This window comes from Anolis sagrei, chromosome 2, assembly GCF_037176765.1.
Source record: "Anolis sagrei isolate rAnoSag1 chromosome 2, rAnoSag1.mat, whole genome shotgun sequence".
NCBI classification, from domain to species: Eukaryota; Metazoa; Chordata; class Lepidosauria; order Squamata; family Dactyloidae; genus Anolis; species Anolis sagrei.
This window is the reverse complement of record NC_090022.1, coordinates 82,460,659-82,478,657: the sequence shown is the minus strand read 5'-3', so window position 1 is coordinate 82,478,657 and position 17,999 is coordinate 82,460,659. Positions and strand designations below refer to the sequence as shown.

General features: G+C 40.0%; 1 protein-coding gene across 1 annotated transcript; it reads right to left on the bottom strand.

Annotated features, from left to right (window-relative positions):
- Positions 1–226: 226 nt before the first annotated feature.
- On the bottom strand, positions 227–9,996 carry LOC132768985 (uncharacterized protein DDB_G0288629-like). Its single transcript, XM_060765508.2, has 5 exons — positions 9,893–9,996; positions 7,607–7,645; positions 5,200–5,312; positions 1,858–1,908; positions 227–453 (listed from the first exon to the last, which is right to left on the bottom strand). The coding sequence occupies exons 2-5, from the start codon at positions 7,623–7,625 to the stop codon at positions 397–399; spliced, it is 240 nt and encodes a 79-aa protein (XP_060621491.2). The 5' UTR covers positions 7,626–7,645; positions 9,893–9,996; the 3' UTR covers positions 227–396.
- Between the last annotated feature and the right edge of the window lie 8,003 nt (positions 9,997–17,999).

Sequence of the window (17,999 nt, the reverse complement as noted above, 5' to 3'; positions counted from 1 at the left end):
GTACCTTAAGGACTGACACTTTCATTATGGCAGAAAATTTCACAAACAAGTAGCCATTTCTTAGCAGACCACAGCAAACCTTTTCCTATGAATTGGCTTCTCATCCACTCTTTGATATTATGAGGAGCAAAATGAGTGTAGATGAAAGCAAGGAGAATCTGATGGATGACACAAGAAGTGAAAGATGTTCTGAACATAAAGATAATTGAAAGCTGACAGTCGAGGATTTGGCAGGGGTGAGAAGAAACAGACCAAGTTTTAATATAAACAAATTTAATACACATAGTTTTGGATAAACTAAATTCAGGTAGTTGGTTCTTCTCTCCAAATGCCCTGAAGATCTTAGCCAGTTTGGCCAATGTATTTCCCTCTGCTAGTTTTAAGTTGCCTTGAAAGTTAATTCTTTTCTTTCTTTTCCTTCTTTTTCTTTTCCTTTTTTACACCACCATGACCCTGCATGACAAGAGAAAAATAAAATGGGACTTAGAAGAGAACGACATGTTTTTTTCATCTCAAGGTAAACCACAAATGAAAGTAAAAGCGTATTTTCTTTGCAGACTTCTTTTTTTTCTTTTTTTCTTTTTTTTCTTTTTTTTTTTTTTTGGCTCTATGATTTGTCAGTTTCTTTCTTAGCTATGTCACCTCATTGGCCACGCTGATTGAGAATGATGAGGTTGAGCCTTCTTTAAATACCTGGAGGCAGTGACATCAGCAAAGCTTTCAGCCATTCCCTGTGCAGATCCTGACCAGCCTTCTTTCAAGCCAATCAAAGGAGGAAGTGCGAGATTTGAATGGCTGTCAGAACTCTGTAAGATGTCTCACATTTCTCTGTCTGTTTATGCTCATACATTTTGAAGCAATTTGTGTGTACTTGCATCCCTTTTGGCCAAATTGTAATAAAGTTCTGTGGCTTGTCTTCAACTTGGTCTGTCATGGCCTATCTGGTTTAGCTTATATTCTTAACCACAGTCCTAATTGAAATCACTACAAGATGGATTGAGCAAATTAAGTTTATTTGGCTTCTGATCAGGGTGTAAGGAGGATGACATTTCCACCCTTCTACCACCAGTAAGTGAGGCTGCAACAGATAATTGTAACAGGGGTCCTGCTTTTCATCCTGACTCACTAGTGGGAGAGAGTGGAACTGTCATCCTGCTGCACCCCAATTACAGTTGAACAGACATCTAGCTGCTTGCTATTAAGGTAGGTTTGGGAGGGCATTTAAACTTGTGGTAATAGTGCCACAATCATGACATCACAATCATCACATAAAGTTAACGGATATGAAACACCTAGAGAACTGGAACTTCAAAACCAACTGCCAGACATCAGTGTTACTTGTTCTCTGCTCTTTGAAATCTTACTGTAGGTGGCAAGTGAAAACTAAAAAAAAAAAAAAGAGGAAATTCTAATTGTCATTTTGTCAGAATATTTCTGTAAGTCATTATGACTTCATTTTGGAAGTGGGCAAGCTAGAAAATGTAGAGACATTGTCAGACACCGCTCATCCCTGGCAAAGTACTCTAGTTCACCAAGTGGGTGAACTAAATCAGGGCAGATAACTTCGAAAAACTGGGGTGGGGGTGAGGTGGGATAAGTCTACCAATAGTTGTGAGTGATGACAGCTATATTACCTCCATTATTAGAGACAGTTTGCTTGTGGGGACTGGGAGAGGGGAGAGTGTTGGAAGAGACAGATTATAGTCCTCGCAGGCATTAAAGAAATCCATGTAAATCATCCCATGTTTCTCTATAACTGTAAATTGTTAAACGTTTGAATTGACAGCACATCCCAATGTGAGAATTAAAACTAGAAGGAGAACAAATTCCCATTCTGCCAATCACCCACTAGATTACCTTTTCAGAATCACTGTCGGAGCTGCTGCTGCTATCATCTTGTCCATCATGCTGGGAATGGGAAAAAATCAAAATATTAGTCCATTTGTAGTGTCACAGAAGGCAGGGTATCTAAATCCAATTCAGTCATGTACCGTTTCTGAAATCAAACTGTGTTTTCATGGTAGTAAGTAGCAGAATCCATGCTGTGCATGCAGAAGATAATAGGACACACAGCTCTATCTAGCCAGGGAATCTGGCATCACTACTTGAATGATTTCTTCTCAGAACAACAACTTACTAACATCCCTATTTGTTATTGTGTGACTTTCTGATTAAGGCAGGTCCTAAGCAAATATATCATGGGGTTGTCTTGGTAAGATTTGTTCAGAAAGGGGTGGTCTTTGTCTTCCTTTAAGGCTGACAGAATGCAACTTACCCAATGGGCATACTTGACAAGCAGGGATTTGAATCCTGATCTCTAGAATCATAGTAAACACTCAAACTACTACACTGCACTGACTAGTAGCATTCCTTTTATCTGGCAACTACACTTTAATAGTAGTATTTAAATGTTTTTATTTATATTTTACTTAATTTGTAAACTGCTGAGAATCCATGTTCTGAAGAGAAGGCAATCCTTGTACAGTATTAGCTTCTGTCATGTATTATAACTATGGCTCTCATATTTGTTTCTTGTGTGAACTCCCTTTGAACACATTATGTTCTGGAAAACGCAGTTGCCAAACACGTTGACTACGACTAACACAACTGCATCATGCTTTGAGCTCTTTATCCATCCAGTTGAGAACATGGAAGAAGAAAAAGTGACAGATTACCGAAGACACATGGCAGATTTGATGGCTTGTTCTCTAAGTTGGTGCAGAACTGAAGAAAAAGACACTTGAGATTCTAAATACCCAGTATTTGTCACTGCTTACATAAATGGCCTTGCAGGAGAATAACAACTTACAGAAGGATAAATGAACTGAAATGAGCCAGCTGGAACTGAACTAGCACACTTTTCCCACCCCCTCAAAGTCCATAGACTTTGAATGTTTTTAAAAAATAATTATTCTTACGATCAGGACAGTAACATTTTTTTCTATATTTCAATTCAACCTGACACACTCTATGCTAGTAATAGTCTGTGATGAGGAAACAGAAAGGCAAATTCTGAAGGGCAACTATCCTATTGCACTCTCCTTTCAGCTTGGAGGCTTATTCATAATGTGCCCCTCAAGAAACATTACACGCCCATGCTATTCTCTTTCCTACTTTTCCCATGGGAGTCTTCCTACCTCCCATTACATGCCTAGTCCTGATTTGACTTTTTCCCATTATTATTTGCTTCAGTTATCCAAGCTGGGCCAAGACTGAGTCACACATGGAACAGGGAGGAAGCAGCCAACAAACTCAATTGTTTACGGAAGGTCTTAATCATAGCACAAATGTTGAGTCATGCCATAAGAGTAATTGTGGTGTGTCATAATGACATAAATTTGTACTTTTTTTCCTATTCAACTTCTGAATGCAGAAAAATTACCCCCTCTTTTTTCACATTGTTGTGTTTTCTCTCTTGCATCCCCAAAAGTCTGTACTCATTTGGAAGCTCATTTTTAAACTAAATATATACATCAACTGTGGGATATTTCCTTTATGCCAATAGGTCATAATGTACTTGCTTGTAGCAGTTCTGAATTTAAGTACATTTATAAATCCCTTTTCTTCTAAGTTTTCTTTCCCCTAATACCTCTCTTTTGTGTTTTCCTTCTCCTAACACATAACATTATTTTTGTTGTTACTTTATAATGGTAATTTTGCTACTGTTATGACTCATAATGTAAATACCTGATGTGCAGGATGTATTTTTATTCACTGAACCAAATTTGGCACAAATGCCCAATACAACCAAATTTTCATACTGGTGGGATGGGAGGGATTTATTTTGTTATTTGCCAGTTGTAGTTGCTGGGATTTATAGTTAACCTATAATCAAAGAGCATTCTGAACTCCACCAATGATGGAAGTGAACCAATCTTGGCACACAGAACTCCCATGACTAATAGAAAATACTGGAAGGGTTTAGTGGGGACTGACCTAGAGTTTGGGAGTTGTAGTTCACCTACAGCCAGAGAGCACTGTGGACTCAAACAATGATGGATCTGGACCAAACTTGGTACAAATACTCAATATGCCCAAATGTGAACACTGCTCAAGTTTGGGGGAAATAGACTTTGGCATTTGGAAGTTGTAGTTGTTGGGATTTATAGTTCATCTACAAAGAGCATTCTGAACCCCACCAATGATAGAACTGGACCAAACTTCCCATACAGAACCCCCATGACCAAGAGAAAATACCATGTTTTCTGATGGTCTTTGGCAACTCCCCTCATGGACCCCCCAAGTGTCCCGACCCCCAGGTTGAGAACCACTGTCCTAACACTCTTCTTCTGTGTCTTCCTTCTTTCCCCTAATACCTCAAGTGCACTTCATATTCATTTAAGTTCCATCCTTCCTTAAGGAAACAGGAATACAAATAAGAAGTTATAGCTGGGAAAAACCCAGCAATATCAATTCACTAATGAACTGGTATTTGCCATTGGCGTAAATTTTTCCTCCTTCCTTCAGCCTCGCCTTTACTCACTCCTAAAAACTGCTTTGGGGAAAATTCTCAATAGAAGGAGGAGATGTTGCTGTGTAAATGGAAAACTGCTCCCACAAAGTTGGATGCAATCTATGCAACATATTTGTGTAATAAACTCATGTGGATATTTTTATTTGCATGTTCTTTTCAGGGCTGATGAGAACATGGAGATGTTAGTAATTGTGTTTGTTCACACAGTTACATAATTAATACAGGCAAAGTGACATAGCTAGTTGGGTTGCCTGGTTTTCAAAACAGCAATAATCATAGAACTGAAAAAACCACAAAGGGCATCCAGTCCAAGCCCCTTCTATGCAGGAATATAGAATCAAAGCATTCCCAACAGATGGCCATATAAACCAAAACACCTGTATAGGACAGAATTAGAGAATGGAATAAATAAAAATGTCTGTCTTATGACTTGAAAATGTGCTGGTGTTTCTTGACTAAGAATTTGCCCTTCATTCATGCCCATCTATTCCAGGAATGACAGTCAGATGTTGTTGAACATCAGCCCGAGCCAGCATAGCCAATCTTGAGGGATGCCCAGAGTTGCAGTCCAATAACTTCTGTACAATTCCCACATATGATTTTGCTATGAAAATACAGTACAAAAAACTCGCTTATCTCAGACTGCAGATTTTAAATACATATTGTTTGTCATTCAGTATGTGTTCTTTGAACAATATCATATAACGGACACCTCTTTTCTGTACCTTTTTCTCCTTCTTCTTTTTCTTGTCTTTTTTGTCTCCATCTTTCTTGTCTTTTTCCTTTTCCTTTTCCTTCTCCTTCTCCTTCTCCTTCTCCTTATCGTCTCTCCCAAACACTAAACATGATAGGAACGAATTAAAATCAATTAAGTCATACATGAAGACCAATGCTGTAATGATTTTGCAACCATATGTTCCTTACTGATTTTTGGGGGCAGATTTAGCATTACCATAGTAAAGGTAAAGGTTTCCCCTGACGGTGAGTCCAGTCGTGTCTGACTCTGGGGGTTGGTGCTCCATGACTACATGGAGCGCCGTTATCTTCCCGCTTGAGCGGTACCTATTGCTTTACTCACATTTGAAACCTGGCAGAAGCTAGGTTTAACAGCAGGAGCTCATCCCACTTCCCCAGATTTGAACTGGTGACCTTTGGTCAGCAAGTTCAACAGCTCAGTGGTTTAACCACTGCACCACTGGGGGCTCCAGCATTAACATAGCCAGGCACTATTAAAGCATTAGATGTAAACTCACATGTTAGAAGTTTCTTATTTAGCAACTATTTCCATACGGACTAAAAACTAACAGTTTACAATAGAAGAGTCAGCCCCATTGCAGCGTGGGGGTGAGTCTTAGCCAATAATTGATTTAAAGAATCCAAGCACAGCCTTGATGGAGATCCAGCCTGCCTCAAGATGCAATCTGCATTGGGAACCCAGTGGACAGCATGTATATTTCTGAAACACTTCAAATAAGTCCAAACTATTGAAAGCATAGAATTGTGAACTGTTCAAGAACTGGGATGTAATCCTGTCTATAAATACTTGGGTAATGGAAGGAAAATGTTGCCCTTTAATGGCATTAAACGACCTAAGCAAAAATGGCATATTCCTTTGGGCACTCTCTAGGGGGCAGTGGTTCCCAACCATTTTTTTGACCAGGGACTATTCAACCAGGGACCACACTCCAAAATTAGTACCAAAAGGATTACGAATCAGTTTTTGGTTAACTTTAGATTTGGTTTGGTTATTTGGGGTGGTGATTCAGAAAATTGCATTGGATAGTCCACATCGGCTCTAGTTTCTGATACAGAACATATGCCATCTGGTTTTCTGCTCGCCCATAGAAAACCATATTTAATAATCTAGAGCTGATGTGGTAGTAGTAATCTTTTATAGATAGCCTCTCCCCTCCCAACACCCCTGTTGCCTCAGCACTATAAGAGGGTTTTGTGAGACCACTCGCTCATGTTGCCACGTGGTTTCAAGGTGACGGTGTACTAATGCTTGTGGACCATTGATGGTCCATGGACCACAGGTTGGGAACCACTGCTCTAGGGCAATTTCTATGAACTGGAATCTGAAAAACATAAGTCTTTTTATAAAAAATAAGGATGGAGTGGGGAAAGTGCCCTGCATGATTGCATCTTATTGGAAGGTGAGGACTTTCAAACAGGTCATGATAATGCGTTAGGAACCTTTCTTCAGTTGTGGTATCCTCACATTTTCTAGTATTTCCATAAAAACAGTGGAACATGTAGAAAGAGGGTTGTTGTAGGTTTTCCGGGCTATATGGCCATGTTCTAGAGGCATTTTCTCCTGACGTTTTGCCTGCATCTATGGCAAGCATCCTCAGAGGAAGTGAGGTCTGTTGGAAGTAGGAAAATGGGTTTATATATCTGTGGAAAGACCACAGATATACGTCAGGAGAAAATGCCTCTAGAACATGGCCATATAGCCCGGAAAACCTACAACAACCCAGTGATTCCGGCCATGAAAGCCTTCGACAATACATGTAGAAAGCACTCTCAGATGGGGATGCATATTTTTCAGCTATGTGCTGAAGGATAAGACTCTCATCTACAGTTGAACATCCATATCTAAAAGCAGCTCGATCATTATACAGTTTGCTTTCCTGTTCTAGTCAATCCACTAATTTTGAATGCAAATAACTAGCATATAGTTAACTAGCAAGCTGATTGGTCTATGCTTAGGTCTGCCTGTTCTATTTTTTATGTAGAGGAATAATGATTATCAACCCTTGGTCCTCAGGAAAGATAGCCGAGCAGTCTATCCAAGTGAAAAGTTAAGATAAAGCTGGGCTTAGCTATAAGCAGTTATGACTGAATATTATTATTCAGTAAAATGAATTTGGACACCTCAGCATCAATTCAGGTAAATTGCGGATATCAGTTGCCATAGAGCAAATAGTGTCTTGACCCATAGGACAGATATGAAAGTAGGCTTCCCAAGAAGATGGTGGTATATTACAATCCAACTAAATTATGGAGAATCCTCTGCCATTATCCTCCAGAATGTAATTAAATCATGCATCCATTCCTGTCCCTTATTTTCTAAAATATGTAAATCTATCTTAATTTCTGGGGAGAAAATGCCAAGGAAAAGCAACTCACCTTTCAAGATGGAAGACATCCTTCAAGTATAATGCAGATCTGGCAAAGAAATATCAGATGTGTCAGTCTTTCTGTATTCAATTCCTAAGTCAATGCTGGTTTTATCTAAAAGCAGAACATATTAAAAGCATATGATATATTCAGTTCTTGTGGGTTTTTTCGGGCTATATGGCCATGTTCTAGAGGCATTTCTCCTGACGTTTCACCTGCATCTATGGCAAAACATATGATATATTGTTTTGCTGTTTGAAGGACAGAAAGTCAGAATGTTGTTGTCATGAGGCTGACCTAGTGCATTTGGAACAAGCTGCCTTCTCAAGACGTGTTTTTGTAACAGGAGATCCTCAGATTAGCCAGTTTCCAAATGGTTGCAAAAGAATCTGGTTTTGCCTGTTCGCCATTAGGCCTCACCTCCTCTCAGTAGGGTAACATTACCCTGTGCAAACAAATTATACATAAATCTGCAGTGCAACAAGGAGATTCTTCCATGTTAATATTTATTATATGAAGTTCAGGCTTCTAGTCACTCACTTGAGGCTGAATCATGAAGAAAGTCATCAACAAAATAAGCATGATCTGTGTTTAGAGCACAGGTGAGCAGAGTGTGATCCTCCAGATATTATTGTACTGCAATTCTTATCACCTCCTGCCTACAGGGCCAATTGTGAGGTTCACTAGGAGTTGCTGCTCAACATAATTTACTCTCCAACATTGCACAGGTGAAAACCAGGGCACATGTAGCTAAACAGCATCAGAGTCTGGTAAAAAGGGCAAAATTTGTGAATAGCTAAGAAAGACTCAAACAGATTGCTTTTGCCTGAGCCAACTGGAAAGTAGGCATGACTCGCTCTTCTTTTTCTCACTGCTGAGCAAATGAGTGTAAAACTATGTATTGTCGAAGGCTTTCATGGCTGGAATCACTGGGTTGTTGTAAGTTTTTGGGGCTGTATAGCCATGTTCTAGAAGCATTCTCTCCTGACATTTCACCTGCATCTATGGCCGGCATCCTCAGAGGTTGTGAGACTTCACAACCTGAGGATGCCTGCCATAGATGCAGGTGAAACGTCAGGAGAGAATGCTTCTAGAACATGGTCATACTGCCCAAAAAACCTACAATAACCCAGCGTAAAACTACTTTTCCACAATTGAGGTAAAATTAGAATGAAAGATAAAAGTGGGGAAAGGAGAAAGAAACTGGGACATTTCAAAAGCAGCTAGAAAAGTACAACACGGTGTTAATTGGGACTGTCCCTGTCAAATCACAATTGTTGGAGGATATGATACAGATCAGGGTTTCTTAAACTTTTCCACACAGGAACCCATTTTGGCCTGAGAAATTTTTATGTGACCCCACATTAAAATACAGGCATATAAAACAGGTATAAAAATCAAATATTTACTATTATTTTATTTTGTATCAAAAGCATTGCACAAATTAGTATAAAACTGATAAAAATGGGAGCATAACAAATCATCATTTGCAAGGCTTGCTGAACAAACGAATTTTTCTTTTCATCAAGTAAACTGAACCCTCTTCTGCAGAGTCCACTATAAACACTGCACAACAGATTTGTGTAAATGTCTAAAATAACCACTAGGTGACATTCAGAAATCTTTCACTGTTGTCAAATTTTTCAGGACCCCAATATTAAGCTATGGGGACCCCATTAGGTGTCAGGGCCCACAGTTTAAGAGGCAATGGTCTTAAGGATCACATAATTCCTACTCTTCTTTGGAGTCCTAGTCTGAGATTTGGGGGGAATTCATGTTCTAGTCCCCACTAGAAAACCACAAACATCCCTTGAATTCAGTTCTTGTGGGTTTTTTCGGGCTATATGGCCATGTTCTAGAGGCATGGCCATATAGCCCAAAAAAACCCACAAGAACTGAGTGATTCCGGCCATGAAAGCCTTCGACAATACATCCCTTGAATTCCTTGATGGAATTAAATGTAATAGATAAATCACTGCCGAGGAAATCGAGCACATAAAGTCAATGCAAATTCACCTTTTTCCTTTCTCACACAAATTAATATTTCTTAATATTTCTTTTGTGATGGACTTGCCTCTGGTGAAGATTGTTACTGAAATGGCATTTCTCTTTCCCCTGAAAAACTGAGTATGTTATCTACATCAAAGCACTGTGTCCAGAGTGCAAGTCCCATAAATCATCCATAAAGCAAACAGCTCAGAATCCCAGGACAACATGGCCAGTTAAGGTACTCTTCTCTACAGCAATAACTTCAGTTCTCTCAGAAGGAAAAGGCATAAGAAAAAATAACCTCACCTAGTGGGGAAGAAAGCCAGGTAGCCTCTCGGTCTCACTCTTCACTGGTGGCAATTCAGATCCTGTCTGCTGCCTTTATAATTTGCGCTCCATCTCCGCCCTAGTGTGTCCCGGAAGGGAATTAAAACAAGTTCCATCTAGCACAGTGTGCTATCAGGGAGTGTGCTCTGCGCATATGCAACCAGTGATCAAACAAACCTAATTCCTGACTATTTCTGCAAGAACATTCTGGTTCAAAGCAGAAAAGACTGGACTGTGTTTCAGATGATACATTTCTTTCCCCCTATTTTTCTATTTTCATGGTTGGAAATGGGAATAGGCAAATCTGTGAAAAAGAGGCCCAGGGAACATTGGAGTCCATAGTTCCCCCAAAACAACTTTGAGAAACTGAAAGTGACCGAAAATCATTGAAAAACACTTTACTGGATGAAAACCTGATATTTTAAAGACCTGTTCCTTTTGGAGGTATTTGAAAAAGATCTTGGAGTTCTCGTGGACAGCAAGTTAAGCATGAGCCAACAATGTAATGTGGTGGTTAAAAAAGCCAATGGGATTCTGGCGTGCATAAATAGGACTCTAGTGTCTAAATCTAGGGAAGTCACGCTATCCCTCTATTCTACCTTGGTCAGACCACACCTGGAATCACACTGTGTCCAATTATGGTGACCACAACTGAAGGGAGATGTTGACAAGCTGGAATGTGTCTAGTGAATGGCGACTAAAATGATCAAGGGTCTGGAGAACAAGCTCTATGAGGAGCGGCTTAAAGAGCTGAGCATGTTTAGCCTGAAGAAGAGAAGGTTGCGAGGACACATGATGGCCATGTATAAATATGTGAGGGGAAATCATAGGGAAGAGGGAGCAAGCATGTTTTCTGCTGCTCTGGAGACTAGACGTGGAACAATGGCTTCAGACTACAGGAAAAGAGATTCTATCTGAACATTAGGAAGAATTTTCTGATTGTGAGAGTTGTTAAGCAGTGGAACACTCTGCCACCAAAGTGTGGTGGAGGCTCCTTCTTTGAAGGCTTTTAAGCAGGGGCTGGATGACCATCTGCCAGGGGTGCTTTGAATGCAATTTTCCTGCTTCTTGGCAGGGGGTTGGACTGGATGACCCACGAGGTCTCTTCCAACTCTATGATTCTATTAGTAAAACGGACACCTCAATTGCAGAAACAGAATTTCTGAAACACTGGCATGTGGCATAAACATAGGTAATTTGAAATTCTGTGTCACTTGCAGGTTATTGTTGCTTGTTGAAAGGAGAAAAGGGGGCTGACCTTGGCTCAAATCACAATTGATTTAGTATGTTCTGGCTTCCACCCCTTTTCTAACCTGTTGACTTCTAGAAACGTCCCCCCCCCCCCCCCCAAATCATAGGTGACCTTTGTCCACAGCAAGGAATAGAGATGGGTAAAAGTATGATAGCTGGGACCCAGTGCTGGTAGCGTTATGCTGGTTGTGCAACATGGCTCTGAATTAGAGAAGAGAACACGTGCGCGAGACAGCAGACCAATTGAGAGATTCAGCTGTGGCAGGATGCCAGTGAAGTAATGTAACGCAGGTGGGACAGGATAACAGTGAAGTAATATAAGAGTGACTGGATTTGATTCATTTTTCACCACTCCTCGTATTTCTCCCCTCTGGGTCCCAAATGTCATACTTTCACCTAGAGATACTCAAAACTGAACAGATGTGATCATTTTTTTCTCTTCACCATAAACCAATGTGGAAGAAAAGAACTTATGAGAAGCACTGCCTTAGCTGTTCCCCGCTCCCTGGCCTTAGAAGGAAAGGAGAACCACCTGCTGGCCTGAATTAAGCCTTTCCAAAGGGTGTGGCTCAGAAAGCTCAGAAGGAGGTCTGGAAAGAAGAAGCTGCAGGACAGGAAATGGGTTGCAGGTATCTCCTGTGGAAGTGAGTGCTGGTGGTGTGAAGAGTGGTAAGGAAAGACATCACAAGGAGAAAGGCTCTTCTGAGTTGCTTGACTGTGGAGGTGGAGGTGGAGAGAGAAAGAGGACTCCCAGCGAGAAGGCCTTATCAAGGAGACACGGTCTTCCTGCCACAATCATTTAACAAAACCTCACTAGGGATTGTAGCCTGATGATATCTCATTGGATCTGTGTTGCAGTCCTTTCACTTGACTGGGGATTTGTTTTGTTCAAGGGAGGTCCCTTTTCTCTACTTGGAAAGCTCAGAGTATGTTTGAGAGGTCATGCAAATGCATGTGCTTGATGTACCCTTTCCTATGGATGGTAACCCTGAGATGCCTGCCCACCATGATGTTACTCTTCTCATGTATATTATATTGTTATTTGCACCTTCAGAGAAGTTCCTACAGACAGGCTCACTCCTTGCTGTCTGTTTGTTTTTAGGTGACACTTTTTGATTCCAGAAAACCTTTGAGAACTAATTGTTTCATATAATGGGTTTTCTGTTATCACACTATATAGATGACCTTTGATATCTACTGGACCTTGGTTCTAGGACACCCCCCCCCCCCCCCCCACTCCCCGCTGCAGCCCCTCCAGCTGGATATGAAGGGCTAAGAAACCCTCTATTTTCAGGTTTTAGGCAGGACAGAGTGGAGTATCTTTCCTGCCACAACCACCAGCAAAATGGAGTTAGCCCTGTATATGTTATCTATTTGATGCCCATCCAATTTTTAATCCAGGATAAGTTTTACATGTGACACCAAGTCATACAAATGTAGTTGCATCTGCCAAAGATGCATGTCGATTCCCATTCCTAGAATTTCGCTTCCTCAGTTCTGAACATGTTTATTATTTACATTGTACAACATGCCTTTATTCATGTTATTTTATTATCAGGTTATCCAATAAATTATCTAGGTGGTAAGAACATGAATGCATACATAAAAAATAGCAGTAAAATGTAATAGATCAAACCCAGATAAAGCCGGTCAAACAAAAACAAGATTACACAAGCCAGTCAAAACTAACATAAAACCAATAAGATATAACAAGTCAAATAAGAAACAAATTAAAACCAGCAGCAGCATGTAATCAACTCAAAAGTAAAATCTATTAATAGTAGTTTTAAAAGCACTAAAAACAGTTCCCCAAATTCCTGGGAATATAGAAGTACCAGGTAGTCTCCAAGCAATAGGATTCCAAAAATGGAACATCACTCTTGTAGAAACTTGCCTGGCTTTTGGGATTACAAGCCCATTTTTTTCATCTCCTTTGATAGGAGATGAAAAACAAATCTGCTAGTGCAACTTGAAACCAAGATACAAATTGTCAGCATTAGACTGAGTCCAAATTACAGATAGCTCTCCAACCTCTGCTTAAAAACCTCCAGAGAAGGAGACTCCTCAAAACTCAGAGGCAGCTTATTCAACTGCTAAGTAGCTCTTATTGTTAGGAAGTTCTTAATAATTATCTGAAATGTCTTTTCCTGTTGTTTGTTTCCATTGCTCTGTGTCCTGTTTCCTGAGGCAGCAGAAAAACTGCTTGCTCCCATCTCAATATGGCATCCTGTCATATATCTAAACACTGTAGTCTTAACTTTTTTTCTTCTCCAAGCTAAACATACTTAGCTCCCTAAGCTTGTCCTCATAGAGATTCATGGTCTCCAGACTTTTACCATTTTTGTTGCCCTTTCCCAACAAACACGCACACACACACACACACACATTTCACCTAAACATTATGAAGAACTTCCTGGCAGTAAGAGTTGTTTGGCAGTGGAATGCGCTGCTTTGGGGTGTGTTGGAGTCTCCTTTTCTTGAGATTTTAAAGCAGAGGCTGGATGGCCATCTCTCAGGAGTGCTTTAATTGCATATTCCTGCATAGCAAGAGGTTGAACTGGGTGGCCCTTGTGGCCTCTTCCACTCTATGATATTATTCCATAGCTAACTGGAACTCCGGAAAGTTAGGGGTTTGGTCAACAATCCTCAGAATCTGCCAAATTCTAGTTACTACAAAAGACTATGGATTCCCACAATCACAACAAACACAAATCCACTACAAGTCATAGTACATAAATCACAAAGGTAAATTTTTTTTCAGCATATATAATGCAATATTAAAAGTATAACCAACTTATATGATGCAGCATTGAGCAATATACGATGAACAAAAAATTGTGCAGTCGAGTTTCCCGCATTTGATGAACAAAAAATTGTTGTTTATACTGTGATTTTACATCAGTAACAAAAGTAGAGTATTTTTTGATGTAAAGCAGACTTCTCTTAATGGCATAAGATCCCTTACTTTAGAGAAAGATACTCTTGAGTGAAGTTTCCAGTCCCTTGTAAGAGGTTATCCATGTAGAGGATTTCCAGACCGGTTTCGACTGACGTCTTCCTCAGGTGGAGAAATGTAAAGAGTACAATGAAGTGGACATCAAGTTCTCCAAAATAATACTTCTTCCTCAGGTGGATAAGAATACAATGAAACAGTGGATCTAAAGGGTTAAGTACCTATGCCTCTTGTTATGTACACCTTACATGTTAGGAACATATGGAAATATTTATCCCTTTTGATACATGTTCTAGCCACCTGTGTATATTTTTAGATCCACTGTTTCATTGTATTCTTATATTGTATATTGCTCAATGCTGCATCATATAAGTTGGTTATACACTTAATATTGCATTATATAAGATGGGGGGAAAAACCATTTACCTTTGTGATCTATGTACTATGACTTGTAGTGGATTTGTTTGTTGAAATTCTAGTTATTGTCAACGTTTCCAGTTTTGCTGGTAGAACCATCATGACACAGCCTGAAGCAAACAGAGAAAATACGCTATTTTACCTAAACATATTTTTAGTAGATTGCTGTAGAAGGAGGTGACCCTCCAGATGTAACTGATCTGCTTTGCCCAGCATTCCTCAACTTGGCTAGGTTGCCTAAGGCATCTAGGATTTGCCCAACAGTATGTGGAAGGCTCATGAATAATGAACTGGAAAACAGGTCCTACCACCCACACATACGTTCCACTGATAACCATCTGCTGAACATCATAGGACAAATGTTTGCTCGAAAAAGCTTAGTTTTGATCATTGTAGAAAACATTCCAGAGCAGTAACTACTGCCTTCTTAGATGTAGTTACTAATTTTTGTTTATTTCTCCTCCTGTAAATGGAAAAGGCCATTTCCTCCTCTGCTCCCTATGGCCAGGCTGCTTCATTTTGTTGCTGCAGGAGCAACTCCGAAGGAGTCCAACTTTCTTACCAACCTTTGCTTTCTCTAATGTGATTCCCCACCAATAATTATCTTTTTAATTTGTATACCATTATCATTTAATTTAAAATTACCAGTTTTAAATAAATATCAAGCATTTAAAAAAGAACACTATAAAAAAGATAAACATGTAAAATAGTCAGGCCCTGGGCTTCCTTTGGACGATCAGACCATGGAATTTGTATTGCCCCTATACTTTTTGTTCCTATTGGTGTGCCCCGTTCTGTTTTGCATTTATACTATTTGAGCACCCCAGCTTTAAGAAAGTGAGACATAGAAAATGCCAGTTTCTTTTTCACCAGCCATGTTCCTTCATATTGTCTAGTTCATTGCCTTAGCTGTCAGTAAGTGGAACATTTTTGTATTAGGAATCAAGTTAAATGGGGTTTTGCACTAGTAGCCAGTGTTTGGAAGCAATTATAAATAACTAGCCTGTAATTTGCTTTCTAATTAAAAATCATAACTAATATTATAACCACAGCTTAATGAAGGATAATATCACTGCCTTCTGTATAATTAATATAAAAATTTTAGTCAGATTGGTTCCACCTAATGATGCCAGGGGAATGCTGCATGGTGTTAGCTTCCACTCTGTTGAAGGGGAAATAAGGTTACTTGGAAAAGTTTGGCTTGTATCACATGCTGATGGCTTGTAGAATCCAGCCCTGTAGAGTTCTACAGGGTCCTTCTCTCTGTCCCATCCCCGTCAAGGCCCATTTCGTGGGAAGAAGGCAGAGGGCCTTCTTGGCATCAGCTCCAAGACTGTTGTGTTCCAGGGCTAGAGTTTAACCAAAACAACAACAAGGTTGTGCCAAAAATAGCTTTTTGGAAATGAACTTCAATGGTGCCTTTTCAATGTCCAGCTACAAAACATAAAGATAGCACATGGCTGACATGGTAAAGCCAAGTCCCAGGCTTCAAGAGCACTATCAAGGCTCCAAAATTACATGAAGTAAATAAGGCAAAACTGCTTTCTGAAGTATCAACAAACAAACCAGTTTTCAGTCCAGGAATCAAGCCACAAGATTCAACCGAAATTCTTATACAAGGTTCACAGCCAGGTTTCAGGGTTCCTCAGGATACAACAGAGGACCTCATCACATGGGGAAAAGGCCTGGTCCGAGGACGCTGCCAGGACAGAGATCGAGAGAACCCATCACATGACGTAGAGCTACTTCCCGCTGGGCTCTGTCTTAGTTCCATGAATGCTGCGTCTCAGCAGCATGCTAAGAAGCAGCCCTGAGAACATGGGTGACTACCCGTATTTTCATAGACTAAGCGCGGGACGAAGCCAGGGACAGGTGTGAAATGGTGTGGGATGGTAAGGGGGCGCTGCCCGATGGTTTCCCTGCTGCCCCACAGATTCCCCCGCCACCCTTGGCTTATGGACCTCCACGTGGTAAGGTCCACAGGCTCTCTGGATCAAGTTTGGGCATCAGGATCCAGCCCAGAGGGAAAACAAGCCAGGATACATACCCCAATACGATGGATACTTTTCTCCCAAAGGGAAGTCCCTTACAGAGCTCTTTTATGCAGGTAATTACAGCTGTATCCCATATCTGTCCTTCCAAAATAATCTCCGCAGGCTGTGAACCATTACTTGGAAGGGAAGGTCAACTTGACCTTTTGCAAACCGGAGGGAGATTAACCCCTTCCAAGCATTCCACAGTGGCTACACTAAAATCACCAAACCTCTGGTCATGACAAAGACTTCGGAATTCCTTCCCTAGAGGCCTGTACTTCCTTTCCTTCCATCAGCAAGGAGAAAGATTGTTTATGTGACGAGTCCTTTAAAAACTGACTAGAGAAGGGTTTTAATCCTAAGTGGTGCTTAGACCCATGTTGCCTCACTGAGAAATTCTTGACTATGAGAGTAAATTATCATGGACAGGTTTCTTTTCTCTCTAGTGCAGTGGCTCTCAACCTTTGGGTCACCAGGTGTTTTGGCCTACAATTCCCAGAAATCCCAGCCTGTTTACCAGCTGTTAGGATTTCTGGGAGTTGAAGGCCAAAACATATGGGGACCCACAGGTTGAGAACCACTGCTCTGGTGCCTAAAATTTCTTGTGAATCCCGCAGTGCTAAAAAAACTTTTGACCACTGGATGCTGCTCAAATACATAACCTTGATGCAAAATCTACCAATTTCTATAAATTTATCTAAGATGAAATTTGTAGAAAACCAAGTTGTGATACATCTAGATTCACACATCTTTTTATAATGTATTTAATTTATATTCCATCTTTCTTGAGCCCAAGATCCAAAGCAATGTATAATTATAACTACAATTAAATATCTAAAAATTTAAAAACACTGGAAACCATTTTAAAAAGCAATCACATTTAATATGTTAATTTAAATGTTGATTTTTTTTTAAAAAAATGCATTCTTTTAGAAGTTAAAACTACAGCATATTCCCATTAAAAGAACCAGTTAGAAGCTGGTAGTCATTTTTTTTAAACTAAAAAAGGTATATGGAAACAAAGTGATTTTGATGTTGTATGGGGTAAATTTGGTGTAAATGGTTTAAAAAACAAAGAAGGAAGGTTACCGCCACAAGAAGAAATGAGATTTTGGACAGATGATATGTAAAAGTTGTGGCTTGAAATGGGGGGGAGGGGAGCACAGTGGTGGGGGGGGGGGAGGGGGAAAAATGCTTAAGCAGAAGAAAAAGATTATATGTTAAAGAGGGTGTTGAATAATATGTAACTGCTATAAATAAATGTATAATAAATGTAATAAAAAATTAAAAACTGTTTCCTATTGTCAAAACAAGAAAAAACTCACAAAGCCACTTAATTGGAGAGATTTTCACAGCTGAGGGGCAGCCACAAATAAGGTGCTCTTCCAAATCCTCAACAAATGAGCCTGTGAGGATGGCTGCCTATTCTACA